Raw genomic sequence first — 15,765 nt, forward strand, 5'->3', positions numbered from 1 at the left:
AAAGATACTTCTAAACAAGCACATTTTTCTCTCATATTTCTGATTTCACCCAGAGTGTGAGTTCTACCCTTACATGTATTCCTTTGCTATGTTAATGACTGATGGTACATGATCAAAAACAAATACAAAGCTAAGAAATTACTCAAATATAAGCATATTGAAATGTTAGAAACATTCAGTAGGGTAATGCAGCACCTGGAGCAAGAGGAAGAAAGTTAATGATTCTGAATGATAACCTCTCAACCATAACTGGGAAATATTAGAAATTAAATACTGTGCCAAAGAAAGGAGCTGGAAGGGGAAGCAGCAGATAGAAAAGTCAGAGAAGGGTGGAGAAAGGCGTGATTAAATCACACGAGGATTGATTATTTAAGACAGCAAGGTGCTGAGACAGGTTAAGAAACAAAAGATAAATCCAGAGGAGGTATAAGTAGTTCAGCAGAATAAAGAAGGGCAAAGATGTATAGAAAACTTCATCATGAGGGGAACACTCCAGTCATTTGGAAATGCAGTACAGAAATGTGTGGGATGTCTGGAGAAAAAAATTGGGTTGGCACTTAAATTTTTTCTAACTACATGTGTTTTCCAAGCCAACAATATCAATTTCCTTTTATTGCCTTGATAATTGCTGATATACCTAATAGTTAAAAAGTAATTGTTTATTTTTTCCCCTTTCCTTTCCATGAATCTGAGAGGCAAACCTAATCCTAGCTCTTTGCCAATTCAGGTTTGCTATTAAGTAGGAACTGCACAGTTGTAACTTCATGGGCTCACAAGGTTCTGCCAAACAGTTAGTTTTTCTCCCACTTTATGCTTATCCCATTATTGCAGCTGGAGGCAATAAATCACCATGTTGGGAACTCATGATGCACTATTCCACAGCTCCACTAATCACACTTAAAATTTCAACAGACTTTTTTTTTACAGAACTTAAAGTATAAAAGATGTAAGTGGATGACCTTTAACAGGAAAATCTTTACAGAGACAATGATAAATACTCAAATTTGTATCCAAAAAAACAAATTCCCTGCAAAGCCATCAAGTGACCATTCCTATCGTTCAATGTGAGAAGAAACAAGTACAATCATATGGAGAGTTAAGGACCTATAATTAGAGATGTCAGCATTAAACAATTCTTAGGCATGTGATTTTTCAGTGGTAAGCTGTAAACCTGAGAGGTTGCCTTGCATCAAACCCACAAATATAGCTAAAAATAGAAAACAGCATCAATCACAATACTTACAGGGACATTAAATAACCATCACATATCCTTTTTGCTCTTTCATCCTCCTCCTAAAATGATTTTTATCTTTGCTTTTATTTCTTTCTTCACAACTTGCCTGACTGAGATTTGATAACACAGTTTTCTCTCCCTTTCTGTTACTTTCCAATTAAAGAAGGTAAGTAAAGTAATGGGATTTACAGATCAATCTAAAGCAACGTGTGATCAATACTCTGAAGGAGGGAGGGAGGGAAGAGGAATGTGATATTGTGAGATTCTGTTGATAAGTGCAGAGACAGGACAGGTTAATGTAAGCCACACCGCTTGAACAAATTATACAGAAAGCTCTATGCAAAAAAGGAGAAATGTATTTTAGTTTTGGCAACAGATGGAAAAATATCTGGGGGAATGTAGTGAACTATCTATAACCCTTTGAAATCAAATCAAATGGGATGCAAATTTAACAAAAACTGAGCTGACCACCAAGTGATGCTTGTAAATATAGTTATGTTTATATTAATAAATAACTTCCTATTTCTCCCATGAGGCCTTAAATTGGACTTTCCTTATTTATTATTTTAAGTTATGAGTTTACATAAGGTTGTCGATTTTGTTTGTAGGCCTTCATCTGTCAATTTCTGATTGTGAATTTCTACTGTAGTTAATCATACCACATATTTTGTTGGTTCAAAAGGCATCCTTTCTTCCAGACAGTATGATACGTACGGATTAAAGAAAGCTTGGAATTAGATTAAAAATTGTCCCAGTTGATAATCTCAAAAGCGCTCGGAACAAACATCACATTTATTCTTCACTTTTCTTCTTTATTCTTAAAGGTCTCAGAACTCGCAATTGCCACAACACAAAGTAGAAATGCTGAAAACTGCAAATCAAAAGGACAAAAATCTGGATAGTGAAACCAAGTTTCTTTTAGTCAATAACCTTCTTCAAAGAAGTCGGTCTCAGCCACAACAATTCAGAATGAACAAGAGGGTTTTTTTTGGGTGTTGAGGGAAATAGTACATGGTGAAGAAAAATATTAAACCACCAATTGATATGGACTTCTCTGGGAATGGATCAAAGCAAATGCATGCCAGGTCAATTCATCAAGATAAAACAATGGGCTCCCATAGACTGAAGCAGAATTAAGCATAAGTGCTAGGTTGCAATAACTTAAATGTAGGGCTTTTTTGAAGTAGACATTTGTTAAACAGGATCATACAGTGTACAGGCACTCACTCATTTTCTGTGCCTGCTAAAGCAGAAGAACCTGATACTTTGACCATCATCTAAGCTTTCTTCATTTTGGGCTCTTTAACTGTATGCCATATAATCTCAAGGGCATTAAGTTTCAAATAATGCTCCCATTGCAGACACGTTGCCAACAGATTTAAGGCAGCATGATGACATGACTAGTAGAGCTGCTGCTCATCAGCACCTGAGACCAAGGTTAAATCCTGACCTCTGTGTGGAGTTTGCCCATCCTCCCCAAGGCCACATGGGTTTTCTCTGAGTGCTCTGGTTTCCTCCCAAATCCCAAAGATGTAAGATGTGATGGTTGGTAGATCAGATTATAATTTGCTCTGAGCGTGTAGGCAAATGGCAGAATTTGGTGGGGGGGGGGGGGTCATGAGAGTAAAAGATGGGATTAATGTAGGATTAGTATAAATGGGGGGATGGGGGGTTGATGGTCGGCGCAAACTCGGTGGGCCAAAGGGGCTGTTTCCGTGTTGTATCTCTCAATGACTCTCCAGGAGTTGTACTTGCCTTCTGAGGGACCAAAGTTTCAGTTTGGAGACCAAACATTTTAGCATAGCATAGCATGACATGCCTGCCTCTTCCCACAGTGGAACCCAAATACAGTTGCACAGACCTTACCCTGGGTGCACTATTTACATCAACCTATCTGGATTATGTTATCATCATGACTTTCTACTTTATCCTTATATTCCCTCCTGCACATCTAAAATATTAGCATCCTCAATGCAAGCTACCCAACTTAATCCAAAAACAAAGAAAACCTGTCCTGCCTTTTAAATTCCAACTCCCCACGCAAGTTTCACCATCTAGTGGTAAACAGTGGTGAGAAATTCAGCCATTACACTGGGTAATGGCAGGGTGGAGAATTTCAGAAGTTACTACCACAGCTCATGCTGCAAATGAAAAACGGTAAGGTATACAAGGATACTACTATCCTTGTGCTGTGAATTTGTGTGTGTGTTTGAAAGGCACGCAGTCACAGGAAGAAAGTGAGAATTATACACCGGCAGCACCCAAGGTGCTGAGTCTTTGGCACTGTAAGGCAGAAGCTCTATTAGCCATTCAGAATGTGTTTGAGTTTCTCATAAGTCTACAGAATATTCCCAGTCTTGATTAAAGTAGCTCCAACCACAGTAGAACTACTTCTGCTGCAGAAGCTATAATGGAACCTGCTTCCACCACAGCTGCAGGTAGAGTATTTCAACTGCACACTGCGTAACAATTTTCTTCTTCTTTGTTTTAGAACATAGAACACTACAGCACAGTACAGGCCCTTCAGCCCACAATGTTGTGCCGACATTTTATCCTGCTCTAAGATCTATCTAACCCTTCCCTCCCACATAGCTCCCTATTTTTCTATCATTCATGTGTCTATCTGAGTCTCTTAAATGTCCCTAATGTATCTGCCCCCACAATCTCTGCCAGCAGTGTGTTCCACACACCCACCACTCTCTGTGTAAAAAACTTACCCCTGACATCCCCATTATACCTTCCTCCAATCACCTTAAAATTATGTCCCCTCGTGTTAGCCACTGTCGCACTGGGAAAAAGTCTCTGACTGTCCACTCAATCTATGCCTTTTATCATCTTGTACACCTCTATCAAGAGACCTCTCATCCTCCTTCTCTCCAAAGAGAAAAGCCCTAGCTTGCTCAACCTACCCTCATGAGACAAGCTCTCCAATCCAGGCAACATCCTGGTAAATCTCCTCTGCACCCTCTCTAAAGCTTCCACATCCTTTCTATAATGAAGCGACCAGAACTGAAAACAATATATACCCGTGGCACGACTGGTTAAAATATTTTGTTCGGTGATTTAAATTTGTATCACTGGAAGGCGCAAGTTTCAAAATGGTGCAAGTTTCATTGCACTACATCTCTATCAGTATGGTGCTATGGAACTTTTCCCAAAGGAAAGTCTTACAAACGTTCTAGATGTTTATTCTTTTAAGAGTAAGCTGCATTCATGGGTTTACCACCTGAAGGAATATATTATTTTTACAGCAGTTTCTGGGCTCAGGTTATTTCAGTTTCTGCTGGAGCTTATTCTCCAGGGTTAGAACCCCTGACGATAATGCAACTTTTAACAACACAGCATGTTTTTCTGCTGTCAGTGTGTAATGGGAATTTAGCAAAATGGTCCTCAACAAATGAAAGCTATAATTGATTGCTAAAATATGATGGCTGCTTTTCCTTATGTTTCTAACTTAGCTCACTGTGTTCTCTTTCTCCTCCCTACCAATGCTTTAACCTCTGTTCAGTATTGCATCTGGTGGATGAGAGCACAGATGCAATATCATATCTGGAGCAATCAAATACAAAGATATGATTTTTAAATCCTCACAAACATTATTTTAGTAAAATATGAAATCAGATGCTTTACCTGCTCAGGAAAAAATTCTTGTAGAAATGTTCCCAATAAAATGATACCTAGTCCTTCTGGGTCTAATTTGTTCTTCATAATGTTCACACTGAAATATAGAAAACAATCCACTGAAATAGTCACATGAAGCATCACGTGCAGACTATAAACAGGTTCTGTTGATTATTACACAAAATATACAATGACACTTTGTGGTTTAGCAAAACTAAACCAAATGATGCTGTACATGTCAGAATTTTTCAGTTCTTTTTCCTTGGAAGCAAGAATGCCAAAGCTTGACAGTGTTTCAACCACCTGTGAGGTACAAACCAGGTCTGATGGTACACTCTCCACTTGCCTGGATGAGCATCCCATTCACCACCTTGAACACTCATTCCCACTACCATGTGACTTCAAGTTGTACCATCTATAAGATGCAACCCAGTAGCTCACCAAGGCTGCTTTGCCTGTACTTTCCAAATACATATCTGTAACTCAAAAGACAAGAGCAACCAAGCTCAAGGAATATCACTATCTGCAAGCTTCCTTCAAGTCACACACATGTGAACATAAGGAATAGAAATATCAGTAGATCATTCAGCCTCTCACATCTACTCCATTACTCAACGATCACATGGAAGAGTGATTGCAGGCAATATGCTGGGGCAGTCAGAGTGGATCTACATGATGGGGATTGACCACAAGGAAGGAGTTAAACAGAAAGACTGAAAACTCAATCAGAATAATAGTTGGTCAAGAAAGGCGACTGGAATGATCTTGTACAGCAGTTAGGTCAGAAGTTGAACTGAACCGAAGAGAATGTGTAAATACACCTTCAGAGATTTAATTTTGAAAATGGAGGTGAAGGTTATTAAATGTGAACCTAGCATGGAAACTGTGAGCTATAAGAGAAAGATCAGAAGAGTTTTTTTTAAAAGGCGATGGAAGTGCAAAATGATGGTGGAGATGAAGAATAGTTGTTGGTCAATGGGGAAAGAAAGTCAGGTGGGATTGTAAGAAACAACTTATCTTTTACTCTCTTTGATAAAGCTGAAAGTGGTGGCAAAATGAAATAAGAATATAAAAGTGAGCATAAAAGAAAATATGATTTACAGGAGACGTTTCCTTGTGGGAGGAAACAATGAATATCATCAAAATTAAGTGAGAGCTGACCACTAAGGCTGGAGATACACCACCTGTGATAGTGGCGCATAGCTTTGGAAACAATCCACTGCAAATAAAATCATCAGTTCTAAATCTGAGATAAGTGGTAATAAACTAGGGAGGAAAATTTGAACATCATTTGTTGTCTCAGAATCTGTAGGAACAGTCACTTTCAAATGAATGCAAACACTTCTAGCTTCATTTGTACAGTAGAGCTGAAGAGTAAAAAGATCACATTGCTCCAACTATAACTACACTTCAAATTTTAGCCCACTGTTCCTCATCTATCTCTGCATAACAGTGATGCCAGAATTAGACTGAAGTTGGCTCTTTTACCAGCACAATCTGGTACTATTCAAAACATATTTGCCTTGTATAGCCTTTTTTGGGAGAAAAACTCAGATCAGGTCATTCATGCTTAACTTCTTATGCAAGCAACGACAAGAGTAAAATCCAAAGATTCCACCTGTCAGCCATTAAAAATTGCACTGCATTGCTCAGGGGATAAAAAAATCCACTGATTAAATAGATATATCCTGAATGTGCTTGCCTTCCAACAGGATCTTAATTTTGATACTTGAAAAAGGAGCAATACTTTGCAAGGTGAGGAAGCTGCATGCAATGACTACGTTGTCTTACAATAACAGATCATGATAACAAGCAATTATAGGTTCAAAGGTACAACGTATATTGCCTTAAAATTTACAGGGACAAAGACAAACCAAGACAGAAGTTGATTTTCAAAATGAAAACTTCAACATGAAATACTTGTGTACTTGCCTATTTTCTTGGAAGTAACAGGTTTGCATACCATTCATATGACAATCCAGACACTGAAAACTTAGAAGTCTACTGAGTGCGTTAGTCAAGATGTGAGCTTGGCTAAGACTGGGCAAGACGTAGTCATTAACTGAACTGCAGTTGGCAGCTATAATTTGGTTAAAAAAAAGCTTGAAATTTATTTATTTTTCACCATTTTAAAATAAATTCTAAATAATCCAATTATGTTAATATGGTTTGCTTAGACTTACTCGGTATACAGTCACTTCCCTCCATAGATGCTGCCTGACCTGTCGAGTTCGGTCCAACATTTCATGTGTGTTGCTCAGTATATGGTTATGCTTTAAGGACATCACTGGTCATTTCTTAAGCCAGTCATTTTGTACTACATGCTGAGGAAAAGTCTTCAATTTTAATACTTTTGGGGAAATGGTTAGCAGCATGTTATAATGCAACGTAACATTGAAATTAGTACCAAAGTGGGCATATGAAATTATTGATCTTTACAGCCCACTTGTTTAATGGCATAGTGCCTCTCCATGATCAGGTTTCATTTCTTTGCTCGGAACATTTTGAGTAAGTTGTGTGAAAGTTATGGATGCCTTAAATTGTGATCATAAAAAATCTTTGAAAGAATGAGCAACATTTTATCAATTTTGGAAAAAGAGCAAAGACAACTTGTGCTTGAAACTAGCTGATTAAGCCTTGCACACACCCTTCTTAATACCAGTTATTCTAGAGAAGGCATAAAAAGAGAAAAAGATCCATGGAAAATTTCAGAAATGTCTTTGGTACACCATTTCTAAATGCACCATAGAAACGTGAGATTGAAATGTAAAGGAATAGAAAAGTTCAACTCCATTATTCAGTCTTAAAATTCACTGACTGCTCATCCATTTAATTCTTTACATCCTTCAATATTTGCCGACTGTAGATTTATCCATCACCGTCTTGAAAATTATTACATCAACAATGATACTGCCTCAATGTAAACTATTCCAGATGTTCTCTATAATCCCAGTACAAAGAGATTGCTGCAGAGCTATACACTCACATTCTCATTCACACAAATTCATGTGCTCTTATTTCAGAGCTTGCATTTGTGATGAATATTTCTTGAAGATCAACATATATCATTTTTTTAGAATCGTAAATATTTTTATAGAATCACCTTTAATCTTCTCCATTTGAAACATTTGCAGTATTATATGCTTTACAATCTCAGTTATCAAATTAGTTGCCCATATTTGTGTTCCCTCCAAGGTTAGATACCTCAGGTGTCCAGGATTATATGTCAATTTATATAAACGGACTTAGGGAGAGCTTGAAGGAGCAGAGGCAAAACTGATACAGACCCCAAAGAGCTAACAACTTTGAAATCGTGACCTGAAATTTGTGAGGACAAGGCAGCATTTTGTGAGTAGAGAGGAATACGAATTTTTTCTGAATTTAAGGCACAAGTGCACACAGACTTCCAACAATTTTTTTTTGTTGTATCCAAAATAATTAGGATTAGCTGAAGCAGATAATTAGAGTCTTTTTCCCTGTGTGGAAAGGTCAAATACTTAAGGGCATAGGTTAAAGGTGAGGGGGGAATTTTAATGGAGATGTCTGAGGCTTTACACATAGAGTGGGAGGTGTCTGGAAAGCATTGCAAGGGTGGTGGTGAAAGTGCTGCAGGGTGGTGGTATAATAGTGACATTTAAGAGGCATTTAGACAGACACATGAACAGGCAGGGAATAGATGGATTCAGACCACTTGCAGGCAGGTGGGATTAATTTACAGTGGCATCATGGTCAGCACAGACATGATGGGCTGAAAGGCCTGTTCCTGTGAAGGGTCCTGACCCGAAACGTTGACCACCTGCTTTTCTCCATGGATGCTGCCTGGCCTGCTGAGTTCCTCCAGCATCATCATGTCTTTCATCTAGATTCCAGCACCTGTAGTCCTTTGTTTCTCCTGTACTGTTCTGTGTAGGCTCTAGAAATAAGATTTGTTTGCTATGAGATGTTCCCTCTTTTTCCAGATATTTTGATTTCTGACACCTAGCTTAGAGCATTTTTAAAAGTTTGGAACCCTACTTTTATTCTTCACTGACATCTCAAAGCCACCACACCATGTTCATTCCATTTTCTCAAGCCCCAGTGATTCCATATAAGATAAGATAAGATCTTTATTAGTCACATGCACATCAAAACACACAGTGAAATACATCTTTTTGCGTAGTAATTTGGGGTGCAGCCTGCAAGTGTCGCCACGCTTCCGGTGCCAACAAAGCATGCCCATAACTTCCTAACCTGTACGTCTTTGGAATGTGGGAGGAAACCGGAACACCTGGAGGAAATCCACACAGACACGGGAAGAACGTACAAACTCCTTACAGACAGTGGCCAGATTTGAACCCGGGTCACTGGCATTGTAAAGCATTATGCTAACCACTATGCTACTGTGCAAGTCAATGTATGTACAGCGACATGCATTAATGAGAGCAGTAGTATTGTTAAAAAAAAGTATTAAACAGCATTGGTTAAAATAAATGGTCACAATAACAACTTGGCATATTCTTCCTGAAAGTTAATTTGAGTTATAACAAAGGTTTTATACGGTATACTTTGGCAGCTTGTCTTGTTATATGGTCCTCTTGTGTTAATCCTAAAGTATTTTGTTCAGCAAACTATTTAATTATCCAATATCTGGAATTAAGTATCACAATTATATAGGACATGCTTTGTTTAAAATAAAATTTTAATCCCAATAGATAATTTGAAGATACATCATTAAAATTAAGTTCTGATTTTGGGACAAACTTTTACAAAGCATTTACTTCAAAAACTATTACTTCACCTGAAATACTTCTGTCTTAAGTTTGTGTAAACAAGTGATGTACAAAATGTTGCACCTGATGGTGTTGTCTCATCCAGTTTAATTGGTTTTGTCAAGAATATAGACCTCATAGTCAATGCATCTATAGGAATATTGACAGGCTGCCATATAAGTTTAAAAGCTTATAGGTGGCATGCACACTGCAGTTTTAAATCACAAGTAACACCTTTATTTAACTCTCGTCAACACTATGATACTTTTATTACTACTCATATTGTTATCCTGTCTCCCCAACATACTATTCATCTGATGAGAAGCAAATAGTTTGGCTTATACAAAGTCGAAATGCATTACATTTTCATAAAAGCGATGTTACAAAAAAGTGAGGACCTTAATATTATAGAAGCAATCAAGCTATCAAGGCTAATACATAGAAGTAAAATATATCTTGCACACTTCAGCATTTTTGAGGTAAAAAATACATATTTTGTACCAAATCTATTGCAGGGAGAAATTTAGAACAGTGTTTACAGTGCAGCCAAGAATAAAAATGGAATGAGAACCATTCAGCTGGAACACAGACTTTCCGTTCTTGGAACTCATTAGACACCTGAAAGGTACATGGCATGTTGTGCTTGAAAGGCGATTTTTATTTTCTTTTGATTGAATTATGATTGCAGGGTTGCCCATAATCTTTAAACCAAAAAAGTGGGAGCAAAACTGAACCAGGAATTAATAGGACCTTTATTTTTAATCTCAGTTATGTTTAATCTTTTGCAATACATTCTATTTGTTAGAATCAGAAAAAATGCATAGATTTGCATTTTATTTTGGTAAATCACAAATTATACAGATAAGGTAATGTAATGAGTGTGTATTTGAATTTTTAGAAGGTGTTAAGCCATTACTTTGGAGTGAAATACAGGGAACGTGGATAAAGGAAAACCTACTGGCATGGTTGTAAAAAGCCAAAACATTGCTAATGGGAGTGAAAGAATAAAAGGTTGCCTGCAAGGAGGTATGGCAGAAGAAACCATCAGGATGAATGTTGGACTCTGCTTAGAAATAATGTTGTATTTATATAAGAAATGAAACTATTACTATACAGTTAAGTCAAAGTATTCATGCATGTATCATATTGCCAACTAATATGAATAATTGTCAGGAATGACATACATAAATATGGAAAACTGTAATTTTATTGTTGTTACAAACTATAAGTGAAGTGTTTTTAAAAGCACAATAACACAGAGAACACTTACTATTCAGGTTCTGACACTAAGTCCAAGGCTCTCATGACATCTTCCAGCAGTGTGTCTGGTATAAATCCATTATCTGTAATGAAACAAAAATATCTTTGATTTGAAAACCTCAGAAACTTAGTAACGATGGATACAATAGTACAGTTCATTATCTGAGTGAAGATCAGAATTCTGAAAATTAGCCCCTTTGCTTGCGGCACATTGCAAAGAAATGTTAGGGGTGTCAAGCATTTATAAGCATTAACCAGAATTAAATTTCTGTTAGTTTTGGCTTAAATTGCACGTTACTTGTACTATTATTGCTTATATGCTTTCTCATTCCAAGAAATGATCCAGCATAAACCTTCTGAATCAATGAACACTCTAACCTTCAGAACATGAATTGAGATCCACTGATAGCAAATCTACAGGATCCCAAGAGCAATACAAAGCTAGTCTACATCTGGTCTCCAACTCTAGATATTCCTACACTTAATCTAATGGCAATGTTGCATACACACTTGTGTACATACGTGCCACATATGTACAGGAAGTGACATTTACATTCACAGAAACAGGTCATGCTTTCATATGGATATAATGTTTATATAATTGGTTTTGCACATGCAGAAAGCTCATGGTGAGGAATTGCAGAGGGTATTGAAGCTTAATTTCTGCAATTACATTCAGCACATTAACTTGATTTAACCTTCACTCCTAAAATCAATGCTTTCAAAAAACTTTCAAGAATTACTTGTTTCAATAATTAATGTGATTGATTCTCAATTGTCACTGAAATGGCCTAGCAAGACACTCTGCTCAAGGGCAATTATGAATGGACAATAAATGCTTTGCCTGCAAGGTCCAGAGCATAAAAATGGATAAGGTTAATGAAAGGATGTAAAAGGCAAGAAACTAGTTCAACAAAGACAAACCTACCTGATAGCTAAACACAAAAACTAGGCCGATGACTTAGACGAGATATTAAACTATGGCCTCGTAAGTGGACATAAATCCCATGGCCTTATTTCAATTTGGGCACTTGGGGGCTTCTTCCTCGTGTCTTGGTAAAATTTATTCCCTAATCACTGGAGTAATTATCACATTGCTAACATGCACAAACTGGCTGCTGCATTTGTACAACAGTGACTACACTACAAAAATATGCCATATTTTTAACTTCTATTGCCCTGTTCTAAAAATATCATTTTCTCTCTTGCTCACAAAGATTAAGCATTGTGCAATCAGAGAATGTTTTTGGGATTCACCAAACCAATTTAACTTCTACCAATATTTTTGTTTCTCCTGATACATTACTCCTAATGATGTACATACCAATCTTAAATTACCAAAGGGAAGATGCTTTCCAGTCACCTTATTTAACGGCATCAAAAGTTAATAGCATCAAAAGTTTCCTTTCTTGGTATTTCAAGGAAAAATTCCAAAAGGTAACTTTGTCAATGAGTCACAATTTCTGCATACCTTACATAAATGTAGCCAAGAGCTGCCAGTATTAGTTACTTATGGCTCCTCGTTTACTTCTCCTGGAACTATCATTAATTACTTTTAGCCATATTATCTCCTCTAGCATCACACAGCCCTCGTACATCTTTTACTTTGCTAAAGCTATGCTTGCAGGTAACAGAGAGAAATCAGCCATATCTACTCAACAATGAACTCCCTACAAATATTGGTTCTTGCTAGTAACACAAGTTGTGAAACAGCCCTATGGTGTTCATATAGTAAATGCCTCTTAAGCTAACAACTGGCACCTTTGACTAAGAAGGAAGTTAATAGAACAAACTTTTACCAATAATGGAAAAGAAGATACATAAGTTTCAGCTGGAATAAATGCAGAAGACCTGAACAGAAAACAGTGCTGAGTGATTTACAAATGATGTTTCAAGTTGAAGCATCAAATTCATAAACCATGACATTAGAAACAAAAAGCACAGAATAAATATGCAAGAGGCACAGTTAGAGAGGCATAAAATAAGAGAGGTGTGCGCTGGGACAGAGAATATGATTAAGTTAAGAATTCAGCAACCACTTATCCTCCTTTCCATTCTAATTATTCCTTTTTTTCCCTGATATGTTGGAATGAAATGTACTTCCATCAGAAGATGCTGCACATTGTGAGCAACTACATATACCCACTTGAAAAATAACAAGATGATAATTTCTGAATTGTCTGGATGTTTTGCAACTTCTGTGCTTTATTAAACTCCTCCTGTTAATCAATACTCAATGTTTAATGTTTTTGAACCTTAAGGTGACTATCAATTAAAACATTACATACATTATCCCCAATTCCAGTTTAGGGGTTGGAAATGAGTTAATTTGCCTGAAATTTTTTTAATGTTGAGAATACATTAGCTGTTTCCTAGTCTTCAGAATTATATTAATCTGAAAAATTCAATATTAATTACAGAATTAACAGTGTGGTGCAAAAAACACCATCAATCATAATTGCTTGCAATGATCTACTGGTCATTTTGGCATAATCAAATAAATTAAATAAACCATGCTTTTCAAGTGATTGTATGCAATGCTCTCACAATTTTACTGATGAAGTGGGAATGTGATTTGAAGTGCTCTGATCTAATGCTGTCAACAGGGTTCAAGGTCAAAATATTGGTTACACGAAAAGCTTACAAAAATTCTATGAATCTTCTTCACTCCCCCATACAGAAAGTAACACTGTCAGCTTAGTCACTGACAACTTGTGACTGGAGAAATTATTAGCTTAAATAGGAAACACAAGACATTTGGGATGGCGTTCTCCTTCCAGAAAACTATTTATGAAAGACTGAGTGCCATTATATTACAAGAAAAAAGTTTTTATTGTGCAACTTTTAAGAAAGCAAGAACCTAAGAAAGCAAAATACAAGTAGGCCTTACAGCATCTTGAGCCTGCTCTGCTATTAATAACATCATAGTTCATGGTATTTCAAGTCCATTCTTAACTAATCCCTGTATCCTCCGATTCCCATAGTGTTCAAAAATCTATCAAGCGCAGCCTCTAATTATTTCAACAACTGAGCATTCATAACACTCTAAGGTGGAGGACTGAAATTAATTTCCTAAATCGTTAATTCTCAATCCTAAATAGCTGAACTTTTACCCTGATTCTATGCTATCTAGTTCTAGACCTTCCTAGAGGAAGCAGACTCTCAGGATCTTCCCTGTTAACCCCTATCTGAATTCTGTATGCCTCAATAAGAACACTCTCATTTGTCTAAACTTGCAGGAATATGGGTGAACCTTACTCGGTCTCTCATTGTAGAGAAAATCTCTCATCCCAGGAAATAACTGGAAAGATCTAAACTACATCAACTCCAAGGCCAACACGGGAGGACCAACTTCCGTTGTGCGGGCTCTACAAAGCTATTGACAACCATCTCCTCATCACCAGGCTGAGTTCAATGACAGTAAAAGCACCAAAAGGTCAGATAAAGCTAATACTGTTTTCTGAGGCTGAGGTACAGAATATAATGTTAAGATATAATGATGAAACTGTGTAAGATCTGTAGCTGGGGTGCAGCATGCAGTTTCAGGTCAAAGGAAGGATCAACGAAGCAGCATGAAGTATGGGAAGAGTCACTGACTGGACATAGAAGGTAGGTCCCTTAACTCATCTTCCAAACAGCAACTTGAGGTGTATTGCACCCACTTGCGACTAAATGGCACTTCAGTTCAATCATCTCATCTGAAAAAGTACAACTATGACAACCTAGCACTACTAATAATGCATTGGCATGGTATCTCTGTTCATTATGAACACAGATGAAGCAATGGCAGCAAGTTCATTTTTCTGGAATACCATCAGCTTCATCAGAATTTCCACTGACATTTTATCCTATCGAGGAAGTGGTAAAGCTGGTGCATTTAACTTTTCTTTTGGCTGTGAACTAGTTGGAAACTACCTTTGCTACTATTTCTGAATCAAACAAGCTTGAGAAAGTGCTAGCCAAGGACATAGTTACCTCATCACTGTGTATATTCATTTCCTCTGTTAGGTCATTTTAGGATGAACGGTGTCTGGAATTATAAATGTAAACAATCACTGCATTGTCTACACATGCACAATGATTACTGCAGTGATTTGTTTTTTTTAATAATCCCAAGGCAGCATCTGACGTGTGTTGAAAGAAACTAGTGTGCATTTATATAGTGGACACTGCTGAGAATAAAGGCAACCCATTAAAAAAACATTTCCTGCAGGGGACAAAATGGAAAGGCAAACAACCATGGCTATCACTGTGAGTTGTGTTCATAAAGGACGTAAGCATGATTACAGATAAAAGCAATGATTGATGGCAATTAAAAACAAGTTCATTTTTCTGGAATATTCTCAGCTTCAAACAACTCCAGTCTTGTTCATTCCAATAATTTACTATCTGGCTTCCCACATTTCAATCTCCAAACACTTGAGCTCATCAAAAACACTGCTGCCTATAATCTGCATTAAGCCCCACTCACTCGTCATCCCTGTGCTTGCTACACATCAACTCCCAATCTTCCCCAATAAGTTTCTTTACCCTCCTGTCAAATGCCATAAGCACAGTTTTCTGTTAAAAGCAGCTTTATAAATGTCCGTTGTTTCATCCCCTCACAGATAGTGCCTTAAGTCCTTCAAACATTTACACTTTTCATTTCAAATTCCCATTTGGCCTTTTATCTAGGTAAGTGAGACAGATTTAAATTGAAGTTTATAAAGGGTTCGTACCAGTAATGTAAAATTAGTCACTTATGTTTGAATCTTGCTTATTTCCACTATTCTCACTATTTCACACTTCCTGTTTTTCATTTTTATTTTACTGTTAAGTGGCAGTTAAGTGTTAAACAGTAGAATCATAGAAATTTATAGCACAGAAGGAGGTGATTGGTACTGTGTCCATGCCAGTAATATA

General features: G+C 37.1%; 1 protein-coding gene across 1 annotated transcript in view; it reads right to left on the reverse strand.

Annotated features, from left to right (window-relative positions):
- mindy3 (MINDY lysine 48 deubiquitinase 3) overlaps positions 1 to 15,765 on the reverse strand; it is a 105,347-nt gene that overhangs the window by 6,999 nt on the left and 82,583 nt on the right. Inside the window, exons 12-13 of the mRNA XM_052016617.1 lie at positions 10,874 to 10,946; positions 4,865 to 4,952 (exon numbers count right to left, since the gene is read on the reverse strand). Coding sequence (XP_051872577.1) covers positions 4,865 to 4,952; positions 10,874 to 10,946 — 161 coding nt within the window. The remainder of the gene's footprint in view (positions 1 to 4,864; positions 4,953 to 10,873; positions 10,947 to 15,765) is intronic.

Source organism: Pristis pectinata, chromosome 5, assembly GCF_009764475.1.
Source record: "Pristis pectinata isolate sPriPec2 chromosome 5, sPriPec2.1.pri, whole genome shotgun sequence".
Classification (NCBI taxonomy): domain Eukaryota; kingdom Metazoa; phylum Chordata; class Chondrichthyes; order Rhinopristiformes; family Pristidae; genus Pristis; species Pristis pectinata.